Raw genomic sequence first — 15,027 nt, forward strand, 5'->3', positions numbered from 1 at the left:
CGACTCATAAATCCAGAACACAAAAAAGAGCGAGAAGCTTCAGGCTTATTTATTACGTATCCGATCTAGAACCACATATGAAAGTGGCTCAGGTCGGATTAGAGAAGATCAGATTTTGTGTCCACACAGCCCTGAAAACACCAGATCTGAGTCACATCAGAGCAAAAGATCGGATTTGTGCCACTTCAGCCTGGTAATGTGAACGCAGCCAAAGTTGAAGAGATAAAGCACAGAAAAGTTGCCGGACTGGGAATTCTTGTTCAAATTACATCAAGAGCGCTCTCAAAGGACCGAAAAAGGAAGGTAACTTACATCCCTGTTGCCCAGGTAGAAGACGAACTGTCGGTTGTCGGCTTGCCGGCGTTTGCGTGCGGTTTCGGGGAGCGTGATGTGGAACTTGAGGGTGGTGTACGCAGCCAGGTCATCGAGTTTACTGGGAGTCCTCACCTGCACTCCGGACTTACCGTTAAACTTCATCGACACACTCACCTGCCAAAGGGGAACGAGAGAGAGCCTTGGAAAAAAGGACTGCTGATTTAGGCTTTCGCATCAATATTCCTCGGAAGTACAAGCCTAGTTAACCCTTAAAAGCCACATCACTGCTGGTCAACCAGTGTACTGTGATTTGATATCACTTCTCATTTGTTTCTCATCACGTGGAGAAATTCTGTGTGTAAGTAGTCCAGATTAATATTATTTGAATTTCATAAAAAACATCTTGCCATCCAAGCTGGATGTGAAAGCTTGGACCTCTCAATACGGAATATAAGGCATTAGAGAAACTACGAACATATTAATGACATAACATGAAACGTAATTATACACAAACAGTATAACGGTAAACAGTAACTCTAGACCTCTAAGAGAAAAGTGAGGTCTGGTGAGAAGCTGTACCTTGTTGGCCGCCTTACGGGCCTCAGCAATGAGCTCACGGATTCTCAGGATGTTCTCAGAGATGTTCGGCATCTGGATTGAATTATTTTGCAGGCTGTCCAGCTTCTTTATCAACATGGGGATGGTTTCAGTGAGCGCCCCCACTGCAGGAAACACACACACAAAACACTCTGGTGACGTTCCCTTCAACTCACTAAAATAAAAGTCTAGCGGTGTTCAGCTGTGACAGATCGTGCTATTTACATATCTAAAGAAATGGAGCTGCTGGGTCTTTAAATATCACCTGTCAGGCTATTAAAGGAGAACTGCAGATCAAAAATGCAATTAATATGAAATAAAATCCAATGCATTCAATAATTAAATAATTCAATATATAAATTAAAAACACAAATGATAAAAATAATTATTTAAAATAAAAAAAACAAAAAAAACAATTTGAATAACTATTACTTGTTTTTACGAACCACAGGCTTCATTGTTTTGTTATCAGTCTAATGGGAAATTAGTTTTTTTTATGATGTTAAATCCTCAGGAGTCACCGGTACCATGCAGTGGCAGTGCATCTAAACAGAGCAAGGCAATCTGCCTCATTCATCAGTAGTAAGAGGACAAGCTGTCGAGATTCTGTTCCTAATCTGGACTAGAGGATGACCAACACAAACTGTGCAGCAGCAGATGAGCTGTCGTCTCTGACTCTACATCTACAAGGTGGACCGACAAGGTAGGAGTGTCTAATAGAGTGGACAGTGAGTGGATCCACTCACACCAGCACAACACACACTAACACACCACCACCACGTCAGTGTTACTGCAGTGCTGAGAATGACCCACCACCCAAACCTGCTCTGTGAGGGTCCATGGGGGTCCTGACCACTGAAGAACAAGGTAAAAGGGGGTAACAAAGTATCAGAGAAACAGATGGACACACACACAACACTCACCTGACTTGTTGGCCTGGCTGATGGCATCATTGATCTCCTCGTTAGTTGTGTTGGAGGATCCGTACTGTTTCTGCCACTCATCCAGCTTCTCCTTCATAGGAGCCAGCGTCTCCAGCACTTCAGCTGCAGTGCTGTTAGCCTTCTCCACTGCGCTCTTGGCTGCCAGGATCTCCTTCGAAGTGTTCCCTACACACACACACACACACACACCTTTCCCTTATTTTGTCTCCCAACAAGTACTCAGTCTCAATATGGTGGTCTAAAGGAAAAGGGCTGACCTTGAGTTGAGTTGAGGTAATTCTGCACCTTCAGCAGGTCCTTCAACAGGTCATCCTTTTTGGTCGCAGCATCCTTCAGACGCTTCTTGATGTCCTCCAGCTGAGGCTTCAACTCTGTTCAATTCAAGTCACATTTCAGCAAGTCTGAGCATCGGTGTCAACAAAGTGCTTTCAGCTCAAAATCTGGAAATGATCATACTAAAAAACCTGAAAACCTGTCATAGCTGCATCAACCTGCAGTCCAATATCTTCTGAATTTGTGATCAATTTATCTTGAAACGTACCTTTATCCACCTCCTCTTGCAGAGCTGCTGCCTTATTCAGAAGCTCAGCACTCTTGTTCTTGAGAACAGGGACCTGCTGGGGAAGGTTCTGGTTCTTGATGCTCTGTGACAAAACAAAACACAACCAATTCATTCAAATGAAGAACAGTGGTGACGAGACAAGCCAAGAAAAGTTGCATTAACAATTACTTGAGCTGGATTCATTTTACCAGAGGAGCTTAAACATCTGACCGGATGTTCACATTGGCCGAGTGAGGTCACTCTGTGCCTCATTTCACAATGAACTGTGTTGCCAATGTTAGTTCCAAGCCTGTGGTAGACGGGCTGCATGGTAGAGGCTTGCCACCCAAGCCAAGCCCAATCAGGCTCAGCTCAGTCTCGATTTTGTTCTACAAACTGCTTTTTCATTTACAGCATTTGGCTGTCCCTCTTATCCAGAGCAACTTATAACTTGAGCATTTTACACAGGTAGGCGAAGGTGGTGTTAGGAGTCTTGCCCAAGGACTCTTATTGGTATAGTGTAGGGTGTTTACCCAGGTGGGGATTGAACCCCAGTCTACAGCGTAGAAGGCGGAGGTGTTACCCACTACACTAACCAACCACTGCTTTCTAATGAGTGATTTTTTTTAGGTAGATTTGTTTTTATTTTATATACACACTCTTTTACATTTTCTTTATTGTGCACAGGACTTTCTCACTAACAGTCCAGCTGTTTGCCACAGACAAAATAAAAAGAACGCCCACTAAAAGAGAAGTAATACAAACTCGTTCATTTCATTCATCTCTACAGAGACACAAGCTGCGTTACAAAGTCTTAGGCTGCATTTCTCAGCCACTACACCATAGCAGGCTATTCCAAAGTGAAGAATTCGTCATACACAGCCTAGAAACGCAGCCTATGTTCTGAGTGATTTCACGGATGTAAGATGTGTCCTTCCAGATCTTCGGTCACCCACACGAACGACACGAAGGAAAACTCATATTCGTTCCCTTATGAAGTGTAAAATGACTGATTAATCAATGTGTCTGTCTGTAAATCATCCATATATCATATTTTATGTAGTAGTATTTGTGATGTAGTTTATCGGACTACCTAAGAAAAGCTCCTTCATGTGGGTAAAGAAATGAAAAAGCAATAGACTCAATTCAATGGGCTCCATTTTCTCCCACCAGCTCCCTCACGAGTTTGGCGCCGCTCTGGTGGCGTCACCACGCAGCCTCGTTAGTGTTGCTCCGTTTGCGTGACCAGCAGGCTGCTAAGGAGGAGTCTTCATAGGACAGTCCTAGAACTACCTCGGCTTTTACGTCAGTCCAACTCGACATTTGTCATAATAAAAAAGTTTAAAGAATCCGAGGAGACGAACCAAAGAAGTGGCCGTTGCCGAATAACGGTGTCCTTTTTATGGCGAACTCAAACACATTCTGGGCGATGAGCACAGCTGTCAACCACTGGAACTTCATAATCGCTCCTGTGATGCTGGCAAAGATGAAGCTGAAGCTCTGGGAGTGACAGGCGTTCGTTGGCAGTCGTGATTGTTTACCTCTGGATGAGCCGTGTGAAGCGCTGTTCTTTTACGCATGTGGGTCTGTTCATGAGCTGATCTGTTCAGACTGATGTCGCATACAGATCACATTTACAAGGTCATGTGAACAGCCAAAATCAGATTTGGACCACTTTTACCTGCTGTGTGAACGTAGCCTAAGTTTGGAATTGAAATTGAGCAGCGCCACCACTTGGGCTTGGTTTGGTTAACAGATTCAGATTAAGATTAGATTAAGTGACCCTTATTAGTCCCACAATGGGGAAATTTCAACTCCGCATTTAACCCATCCGTGAAGTGAAACCCCACATACACACTAGTGAGCACACACACACTAGGGGGCAGTGAGCACACTTGCCCGGAGCGGTGGGCAGCCCAATCCGCAGCGCCCGGGGAGCAGTTGGGGGTTAGGTGTCTTGCTCAAGGACACCTCAGTCAAGTGCTGTCAGCTCTGGGGATCGAACCGGCGACCTTCCGGTTATGAGGCTGGATCCCTAACCTCCAGCCCACGACTGCCCCAAGTAATTCATAATTCATACTGAATTAAAATCATGGATCATGTCTGTCATCACTTTTATCATAGTACCTCCTCAGGCAGAGCTAAACATCTACTATAGTGGTTGGTTAGTGTAATGGTTAAAACCTCTGCCTTCTACACTGCAGACTGGGGTTCAATCCCCACCTGGGCAAACACCCTACACTATACCAATAAGAGTCCTTGGGCAAGACTCCTAACACCACCTTGGCCTCCCTGTGTAAAAATGACCAAATTGTAAGCCGCTCTGGATAAGAGCGTCAGCCAAATGCCATAAATGTACTATAGGTAGTTTTAATGTGTTCATGTGAGCGAATCATTACATGGTAAAGACAAAATACTGAAGCATGCAGGTGTTTTTTATTCAAGGTTTTACATGATCTTTATAGACATGGTTTCGTTTTACCTCCAAGGCCTCTGTAGCTGATTTGTTGGCTTCCTTGGCTGCGGTGTCAGCATCCTTCACACTGTTGATGATGTCTGTGTATGCCCGGGACGCATTCAGCGCTCTCTGGATGAACCCATCCTGGTTAGTGTCGGTAATTACGCTGTTTGAACACAGAGGAAAAAGCCGAGACAATAAAGTCAAAGACGGCCTAGGTGTAAACTGGGGCACAGAACAGGTGAATCAGGATACATTTCCACAGGCACCTGGAGAGGTTCTTGGCGAGCTGGTCAAGAAGCTCAGCATGTTTCTCAGCTGCCTCCACCAGAGGGCTTTTCTCGCCAGAGGAAGCAAACGTCTGGACCTTGTCAGCCAGAGGCTGCCTCGCTCCATCCAGCTGAGCAGTCAGACGCTCGTACTCCTAGAGAGAAAGAGAAACAGAAAGAGGCAGGGAAACAGAATGCATGGTTCAAGTCAGTAAACATTTCTTAATGCGTCTAGGATCAGTGCAGAGATTTACACCAATTAAGAGTGGGTGCTATGGCAAAAGTACAGCGTGATTCAAAAAGATTCTGATTTCAAACTGATTCATTTCACCTGTAAATCATTCCAGATCAGTGCAGTGAGCTGTAAACGGTTTAAATGAGCATAAAGTTTATTATGTAGTTCTACAAGGTCTCAGTCTGAACCTCCTCCAGCTGGACGGACGACATCAACACCACAGTCAGACTCATCCCAGACTGGACTGAGCATGTCGGGCGTCGCTGCTCTCACGGCTCTTTCAGTGGGATTTCGGAGATCATCCAGTGCTGTGGAACCAGCGCCAAACGCTCTGAGCTGCTGGAGCTTCACTGCTGATGAAAATCAGGCTGCACAGTTCTGACGGATTCACTCTTATTGACGTGGAGAACGCAGAACGCTCAGCTCAGGGGTCTCAGCTCCTCTCAGACTGAAGGAGCCGGTCAGAAACTCTATGACCCCCTCTTACAGTTGGGTTGTGATTGGTTCCTCGGCGCCTCACGGTTGTAAAACTATGGTGCTTTGAAATCAGACTAATCTTTTTGAATCACCCTGTATAATGACACTTAAAGGCATTTGATTTGATGATATGCATCACAGTACCCACTTTTCCTAATGTTCCAAAAAATAAGTTGGAGCAGATAAAATGTGACCCATGTATGAGCGCAATGATGTTCTTTACTCAATGTAGGTGTGGGCAATATGAAGATATTTTATTGTTTTCATGACAATGTAACTATTATGACAGGGTACTTTTCCATTTCAATGTTTGCAACAATAATCAATTTAAAGAAGAAACTAAAGGGGGAAAATCTTACCCCAAAAAATGTAAGAATAAAATAAGACGATGGCAAAATAAGACGATGGCTGATCTCCTACCAGCTACTTGTTACTATGCATGTATGTTCTTTAGTTCAGGTTTAAATTAGCGTTTTTGATGTATGCAGTTGCTCAGTACTGACAATACCCATCATTAGAGATGGGCAATAGAGAAAAACGAAATGCTCACAACACAATTATTATTTTTCATCATTTGACCAATTTTACTCCAATAATTCCATAAATGCTCTCGTGCAGTTGGTCAGTGCTCTTTAACTGCTGACAATATCCAAGATATGCTCAGGAAAGCATCATATGTATCACAATAAAAATAAAAGGCTATCATATTGCCCACTCCTTCCCATCATACACTCAGAAATGCACAGCGATGTAATATTTAAGCAACAGGACCCGGGAAGGAGTGTGTTATCACGAAATAACATCAGGGCCGTGATTTGGAGGCTGTAGATCATCACAGCCGTGATGTTATTGGTGATAACTCCCTCCTCGAGTGCTCTACGGCTTTAATACAGCAGTTAAATAAATACAGTAAGAAATGAATAAACTGGGCGATTATTGTGAACGTGGCGTTTAATATGCTTTACAGTCTGACCTCTTTGGCATCCTGTAGCATGGACAGCATGTCGTTGACCTGAGCTACAGCATCTTCAGCCATCTGCACCGTGTCCTCCACCTCTTTTTGTTTTTTCCTCAGATCATTCACCTTTTGCTAGAGAAAAGCAACATCCCGTTGAGAAGGTTGAGGCAGTCCTGATGAGAGATATTTGAGGGGAGCTTGTGATTTCGTACTTACCTGATTCTCCTCCAGCCGTTTCTGGTTGACGTTGTTGTTTTCTGCAGCGAGGGCGGTGTTTCTGACAGCCTCGTTCAGGGCGTCTCTCAGATCCATGAGATCCTGGTGAAACTTGTTTAGTTTGTCTCTGACAGCCTCTACTGTGGCTTCGTTAGCAGCAACACGGTCGGCTATCTCCTCCTTCACACGCTCCACCACTACAGACGGAGGAGAGAGAAACAACAACAACAACACAGGGCATTACAAATCAGCTGATCTCAGCAAAGTTCCAGAGATCTGTCAAAACATCTGCCTTATTAAAGATGTAAACAAAGTCATTCAGAGAGGTTTGGCGTGAAATGAGATGTTTGAAGGTGACAAGAACCAGACTTGTTTAATGTAAAAGCTCCCTCACAGAACATTCCTGATGGAACGGTTAAGAATATGTCCTTAATGGAGCGTTTATTCTGTGTGATGTTCTAGAGTAGCTTCACAGCAGTCTTACATAGATAACCCTGTCAGAAGGGCGACTGCCACTGTCTTAGGCAGGTGGCTTATGCTACTGAAATGAAAGGATGAGTTTCCACCCACCTTCAAATATTGGATAAGGAATTTAATGTTACATATTACAAAAAATGTGGCTGGTTTCTGGTCATAAGTTCTATAAGACCTGGCAACCTGTCTTATGTAGAAAATATGGAAAATATGTCGAATTTCCCCTGCTTTAATAGTTAAATAAATACAGTAAGAAATGAATAAACTGGCCGTGAACGCGGCTTTAATATGTTTTAATGTTCAGCTCCTTCCTCCTAATTATAGCTCCTTAACGAGCAGCTCGTTGCTACGTCAGAGTAACGAGCTCCGCCCACTCGCTGCTCAGCCGGCAGTTCGTTCTCCAGCTCCTTACACTAAATTCCCAAACTGTCGTCACCACTGAGCAGCTTTTCAGTCAGCAGCTGTGACAGAAGAACAGCTGAACAACCTGGAATCAGCCAGAAATGAACCCAACACCATTCGCCAGACGTGTCTGATCTTCAGAGTCGGACCGAATCAGACTGAGCCGTAAAACTGACCCAATATCAGGTTCAGCTCAGTTTGGTCAGTTTCTCCAGATCAGTATTAATGTTGTTTTGTTCCAGCCGGTCTGTAAAGCTTCTTACAGCCCGTTTAGTTTGGCGAATGGTGTTGGGTTCATTTCTGGCTGATTCCAGGTTGTTCAGCTGTTCTTCTGTCACAGCCGCCGACTGAAAAGCTGCTCAGTGGTGACGACAGTTTGGGAATTTAGTGTCGTCTCGTCTTCAGAGTCGGACCAAATCGGCTGTCGGTCAGATGTGGTCTTAACAGCGTCCGTTTTCTGTTTGTGGCAAAGTAAGAAGTAAAAACGTTCAAATGGCCTGAGCGTCTCCTACAGCTGTCAGAGTCGTTGCTTAGCAACGGCATCTCAGTAGAGTGATACAGTGTGTGTGTGTATATACATATACATGTGTTACACTATATTACCAAAAGTATTCAGTCACCCATCCAAATCATTGAATTCAGGTGTTCCTTTTACTTCCACAGCCACAGGTGTATAAAGCCGAGCCCCTAGGCCTGCAGACTGCTTCTACAGACATTAGTGAAAGAATGGGTCGCTCTCAGGAGCTCAGTGAATTCCAGCGTGGTACCGTGATCGGACGCCACCTGTGCAGCAAGTCCAGTCGTGAAATTTCTGTGGGATTATAAAGTGGAAGCGATCGGGAATGACAGCAACTCAGCCACAAAGTGGTCGGTCACATAAATGACAGAGCGGGGTCAGCGGATGCTGAGGGGCATAGTGCGCAGAGGTCACCGACTTTCTGCAGAGTCAATCATGGATTAAGAATGGGATGTTCATATGCGTGTGAAGCCAGACAAGCAAATGTATGTGTGTGTGTGTTTGTTTGCTTAGACTCATGAATTATGCAGAACATTTGAAAAATCAGTGGAACGAAAAATAATTAATAAAAAAATGTATGTAAAATAATCATTAATAGTCTTTAGATAACAAAAAGAAATGAATTGGCTTCTCACAGCTGCCCAGTAGCTCATAAACAACCCTTTCTGTGTTCTCTCTCACATTTGTTAGCTTCAGTGAGTTCATTCTCTGCCAGCTTCCTCTGGTACTGAGTGCTTCTGAAACGCATGTCTCTCAGCATGTCTGCCACCTCCGCCAGCTTCCGCAACAGCTCCTTCCTGTCCATCTCCTGAGAGCCATTCTGCGCTGCCTTCTTCACCTGCTCTAGAATGGCTGCACACACAAAGAGACGTACATGTTAACAGAACTATCCAGAGGCGATTAAACTACTGCTGTGAACCCGGCCCAGAAGGCGTCAGAGGCTCATTACATTTGATATATTATTCTATACAATAATAAGGGCCCTGCGCTCTGCTATCTATGCTCCAACCTTCTAAGTCTTTCATGGCGCGTTTAACAAAGTCCAGCAGATCCTGCGCTCTCTCCTGGGTAGCTCTGGTGCTGTTCTCAACCTCCTCTCCCTTTCTCGTTGACACCGAAGCCTAAAAAATGCACAGACACAGAGAAAATTGCAGAGCTTAGATCAGGGGGTCTCAAACTTTTCCACACCGAGACCCACCTGTGTATCATTACAAAGCATAGCGGCTCACAGAAAAACGAACAACAACTTCTTAAAAACGGCTTTATTTTTCTTTTCCTACATGCGGACACTGGAACTGAAAATTAGGGCCGGAAAAAGATCAGACTGGCCGTTCTGGTTGTGAGTAGGTCTGCAACATCTGCAGGTGTGTTACAAAACATAAAGGATGTTAAAAACAGTGTAATGACGTCAAAAAGGAGGAACGAAGACAAAAAAGGTGACGACGCTGCAGTCGAGCACTGAAAATCCCTGAAAATGACAGACAGACAGACAGACAGACAGACAGTCAGACAGACAGACAGTCAGACAGACAGACAGACAGACAGATAGATAGTTGATCCCAGAAGAAATTTTGCACCCAGTATCAGACACACAACACTGTACAGTAACCGTAATAAGGGTGTAGACATAATGACCACTGAATGAATAAATAAATATGTTCATATATTGTACCAAATAAACTGTCTAGTGTCCAGATGTGCAAGATGTGCAATGAGGTATGCAGAAAGTGCCCCCCCCTTCTCTGCTGGTCCCCCTGGGAAGAGCTGAAGAGCCTGAAGGCTCTGGAGACAAAGGATCTCCTGAATCTGTGGGTTGAGCAGCTCTGTGACGGCAACCTGCCACTAAACCTGCTCCTCCTGTCCATGATGATGGTGTGCAGTGGGTGGCCATCATCCTCCATGATGGAGAGCAGTTTGTGTAATGTCCTTGTCTCAGCCACCTTGACCACAGAGTCAAGTTCCGCCGCCGACCACTGACCCCGCCCGCCTGACCAGCTTGACCAGTCGCATCTCGTCTCTCCTTTTTATGCTTCGATGCTCCGCAAGAGCAAGATGTCTCTTTTTTTGTGATTCATTTGAAATAAACCGCTTCATTCGCTGGGCTTTTGGATCAGCATCGTCACAGTCAACAATAATGATCGATCTTACTTGATATCCGCTTCTCTGTCACTGGTTTATTCGTTTGAGCTTCACCGCTCAAGTCACTGATGTTCGACCAAACACACGCTCCGTGATCCAAGAGCTGAAATCAAACGCATCTCTTCTCTGTTATTTTACGGCTCGTCTGTTGATTTTAACAGCAGCTTGTGCTCAGAGTCTAAAGAGTCAGTCGCTAAAACGGTCGCTATGCTGACTAAGGTGCTGACGAAAGCCGGCTCTGTTGATGAATTCACTTGTTTGATCACAGAGCGCGTTTCCATCAGCAGTGAACTGAACAGGGCTTGGTTTGAGAGACCCGTGGGTTTCTGCTAGACCCGAATACGGGTGGACAAAAGGTGTGATAAGGTGTGATAAAGGTGTGATAAGTCCTCACCAAACTACGTACCCTATGAAACTTCTCCATCTCCGGCTCGCGAAGCCCCCGGCTATTATTAATACTCATTTTGATCACACTGTGAAAAGAGTTCATCATTTTTCCGCTTATGCCCCGAATTACTGCCTCCCCCTGAGTACAGACCCACAGACCACTAGAGGGAGTTTCACAGCCCACTGGTGGCCCGTGGCCCCCAGGTTGAGAAACCCTGAGATATTTGTGTCCTCATCTTAACAGAATTGGACATTACTGGTACACATTTAAACAATCTGCATTAGTTCCAGTCCCAGTTTAACTGTTTTATCATGAGTATTTTTCCACACGGTTATCCGAACATTAGGATTCTGGATTTCCCCCAGAACTAAACTCCGCACCATGCGGGACCGGGCCTTCTGTCCTGCTGCTCCTCGCTTATGGAATGCTCTCCCTGACCATCTGAGGGCACCACAGTCGAGTGAGAGTTAAAACCCTTTCTCTTCAGCAGAACTTACAACCCGTGATCTTCGATGCTTCGACGGTATAGCACTTTGAGATTTGCTTAAAATGTAAAGTGCTTTACAAATAAAATTCATTCTTCTTATTATTATTATTTCCTGAAACTGAAACATAACAAACATACGTAATGTTAGCTCATAAACAGCTTCATTTTCAAGTCCATCCTATCAAATCCTGCCATTCTACGCATGAGCAAAAGGTCATTGGCAGTTAAAAGCAGTCACGTTCTTCTTATTGATTATAATATTTTATGACTTTTTATTTGTATTAGCCTACATAATAAAAAGCAAGGGAGAAAAGGGAGGTGAGGGATTGAATGGCCTTCATTTTCCATTACTAACATACTGTAAAACTGTACATATGAGATAAAAACCGACCGAGCAGTAAGTCAGTGACGTATTAGTGTTGGCTCAATACCACTCTTCCTTTCTGATACCAAACCTGATCAGACACTGGAGCTTCATATGAGCTATTTTCATTCATTACAGTCTGAACTGAGCTCTTCTCCATACCTTGTCCTCTAGCTCAGAGATGTCAGAGTCGATGGTTTGCAGCTCCTTCTCCAGCGTGTCTGCCCTGTCCCTGCTCTCATCCAGGGTGCTATTGTAGTTGTTTATGGAATTCTGGGAAACAAAGAGTCCAGACAGTTTGAACATTAACGAACAGTCCTCTGGATATTGTGAACTTGAGCGCACTGATTTAGTTTTACACGTCGCCCTTTGCAGCTTATTCCTCAAACCGGCTGTCCTCTTCTTGGGAATGCTACTGCGTGTATGTTTGAAAGACTCACAGACACGTTCTCCATGGATTTGTTAAGGTTGTGGAGTTGAGCCCAGGCGAGGGCGCTGGCACTGACGTTCTTCAGCTGATGATGCACAGAGCGAATCGTCTTGTTCACCTTGTCCAAATCATGTAGCAGCACCATTACACAGCTGTCGCAACCTGCACACACACACACACACACACACACACACACACACACACACACACACACCCACACACACACAAAAGCATTTAAAGCACGTTTGCCCACTTAAAGCTGTACTATGTAACATTTGGTGATTTGGAGACCCCCGCTGGTGGAAATCTGTAATTGCAATCAATGTGTAGAAGAACATTTTGTAATCCGGAGTCTGGATGAGACTGCTGACCCTCTAAAACTGCTGGATTCAGTACTCAGTTTCATTTTGAAATAAAATTATATCCGTTGCTCTTATTGCTGATTAGAATTTGTAGCTCCTTCTAGCTGCTCTCACCACAAATAACAGCATTTTCAGCCCTAATGTGCAGAAGTGTGTTGGTACTGACGTTCACAGTGCAAGTTTCCTCCTCTAGTGACCGGTACACTGTATTCACCAGCACAGCGATCACACTGTTTCCCAGTCAGACCAGGCGGACAGTGACACTCTCCAGAACGAGGGTCACAGCGACCACCTTTACAATCACATCCTGAAGGAAAAGAAAGAGAAACACAAAAGTCTATCAATATTTATTGAAATTGTGGTTTGTGGTATTGAGTAGAAATTATTCATTGCTGGATTTACACATATTCTGACTGTAAACTGCATGAAACAATTTAGGTCATGTTCAAACAGCAGGTAAAAGTGGCCCAAATCTGATTTTAACCTAAACCGACCCACATGGGTAAAAGAACAGAGCTTCACGCGGCTCATCCAGAGGTAAACAATCACACCTGCCAACGAACGCCAGTCGCTCCCAGAGGATCAGCTTCATCTTCACCAGCATCACAGGAGCATCATGAGGCTTCACTGACTGACAGCTGGGCTCATCACCCAGAATGTGTCCGAGTTCGCCATTAAAAGTGCATGTTATTCCGACATGGTCACTTCTTTGGTTCTCGACCTGCTGCAGCCTCGTTCTCCTAAAAGTCCTCGAAAAAAACCGAGCGGTTCTGAATAGGTCTCTTCCAATCTTTTGGTACAGAGACATCAGTCTGAATGTTTCTGAGTCAGCCCGAAATGATGAACGTCGAGATGGATTGATGTGAAAGTTGCATGAATTCCAATCATATTGGATTTCAGTACCACATATGAAAAGCGTCTCAAACCGGAACTGAAAATGTCAGATTCAGTGCGATTATCTGTTTACACGGACACACAGACACACACCTGCGTCACATCAGATTTGGGCCTCTTTTACCTGCTGTGCTGCTTCATTCAACTAAATTAACTGCCAGGTTTAATGGGTGTGTTTGAGTAGGAGAACTACCAAACTGTGCTGGACATCGGTCATTCAGGACCAGAGTGGTGCAGCCCTGAGTTAGACTGATCAGAAGCAACCAAACACCCAAGTGCTGTGACATCACAACCACGACTAACGAACAGTCCGGCACACTATGAACAGCACTCAAGCCTTAAGCCAGAAAAGTGGATACGCTGGTCGCCTGAGCCAAAAACCGAGCCTAAACCTTAATATATAGAAAATAATTACAATTTAAATGTAAATTTAATGTCCGAAACATCACCATGAACTCTTTTGCCCTGATCGCTCAGCCGCAGCTGTAATGCTGACGATGATGAGACCCTGTGGGTGCTGCTAAAGCTGTGCTGAAGGTCTGTGACACACAAACTCACTCCTGCAGCCGGTAGACGTGTAGTTCCAGTGTCCAGGAGCACACTGGTGGCAGTTTGGCCCATTCACTCCTGGCTGGCATGCGCACGAACCACTAACGGGGTCACACGACTGAATCAGCGCCGCTGCTGCGTTACAGTCGCACTGACGACAGCCGGCGCAGGTCTCAAACCCAAACGCACCGTGCTGAGCAAGAAAACAAGGAATATCAACACGATCAGAACACACTCCCTTCCAACCCAACAAGACTACAAGAGAAGCCTGGAAACGAAGCCCCTACCTCACAGCGGTCACAGTGGACACCAGTAACACCAGGTTTACAATGACACTGACCGGTGTGAGGGTCACATGAGGCGGTGCCACATGGAGAACAGCTGCATCCTGGGTTAACATTCAGAAACACGATCAAGCAGGAACATTACTGCAAAAATTACTACTAAACATGTTTCTGTCCCACTTTATACTTTATTTTAGTGTCTCTAATAACTGTGTAGTTACACATGAACAACATGATGATTTAGCCACTGTTACAGATGTGTACCAACTTCAGTAATTACGTAAGTGTAACTTCTCCAGAGGAACTTTCCTGCAGCTAAAATTACACTTTAAAATAAGCGGACAGGTCCTGTGTAGTTGTTATGTAGGTACTGTGTATTAATGCAGTGGTTATACAGACGCTGCTTTGGGGGAAATGCAACGTTTAATTAGTGTTATAACAGTTCCAGGTTAATATAAGGGGGCGTCTGCTGTTCCGTCACATTACAGACTGGTTTACAGCTGAAACTGGTTACAGTGTCTCAGCACTGCCAACATAAACACTGGCTAAATGTGAGGACAGCTGGCAGATACAGTCTGAATAATGTCTAATGGAAGTTATTACACACTTCCCTTTACTACAGATGTAATTATATTCAGGTTATTTTTTTAATTTATAAGACACTCCGGTCATTTGCCAGAGTACATCACTTCATCAATGAATACAAATAACAGTAATGATCAGACTC

General features: G+C 44.5%; 1 protein-coding gene across 4 annotated transcripts in view; it reads right to left on the reverse strand.

Annotated features, from left to right (window-relative positions):
* lama5 (laminin, alpha 5) overlaps positions 1-15,027 on the reverse strand; it is a 138,556-nt gene that overhangs the window by 17,840 nt on the left and 105,689 nt on the right. For all 4 annotated transcript variants that reach the window (XM_037540946.1, XM_037540948.1, XM_037540947.1 and 1 more), the window contains exons 46-61: positions 14,304-14,404; positions 14,026-14,209; positions 12,740-12,880; positions 12,222-12,373; positions 11,944-12,054; positions 9,413-9,524; positions 9,085-9,255; positions 7,011-7,207; positions 6,810-6,926; positions 5,125-5,279; positions 4,880-5,021; positions 2,398-2,500; positions 2,114-2,227; positions 1,836-2,021; positions 895-1,037; positions 313-489 (exon numbers count right to left, since the gene is read on the reverse strand). In XM_037540946.1, the coding sequence (XP_037396843.1) occupies positions 313-489; positions 895-1,037; positions 1,836-2,021; positions 2,114-2,227; positions 2,398-2,500; positions 4,880-5,021; positions 5,125-5,279; positions 6,810-6,926; positions 7,011-7,207; positions 9,085-9,255; positions 9,413-9,524; positions 11,944-12,054; positions 12,222-12,373; positions 12,740-12,880; positions 14,026-14,209; positions 14,304-14,404 (2,306 nt within the window). The remainder of the gene's footprint in view (positions 1-312; positions 490-894; positions 1,038-1,835; positions 2,022-2,113; positions 2,228-2,397; positions 2,501-4,879; positions 5,022-5,124; positions 5,280-6,809; positions 6,927-7,010; positions 7,208-9,084; positions 9,256-9,412; positions 9,525-11,943; positions 12,055-12,221; positions 12,374-12,739; positions 12,881-14,025; positions 14,210-14,303; positions 14,405-15,027) is intronic.

This window comes from Pygocentrus nattereri, chromosome 9 (genome assembly GCF_015220715.1).
Source record: "Pygocentrus nattereri isolate fPygNat1 chromosome 9, fPygNat1.pri, whole genome shotgun sequence".
NCBI lineage: Eukaryota > Metazoa > Chordata > Actinopteri > Characiformes > Serrasalmidae > Pygocentrus > Pygocentrus nattereri.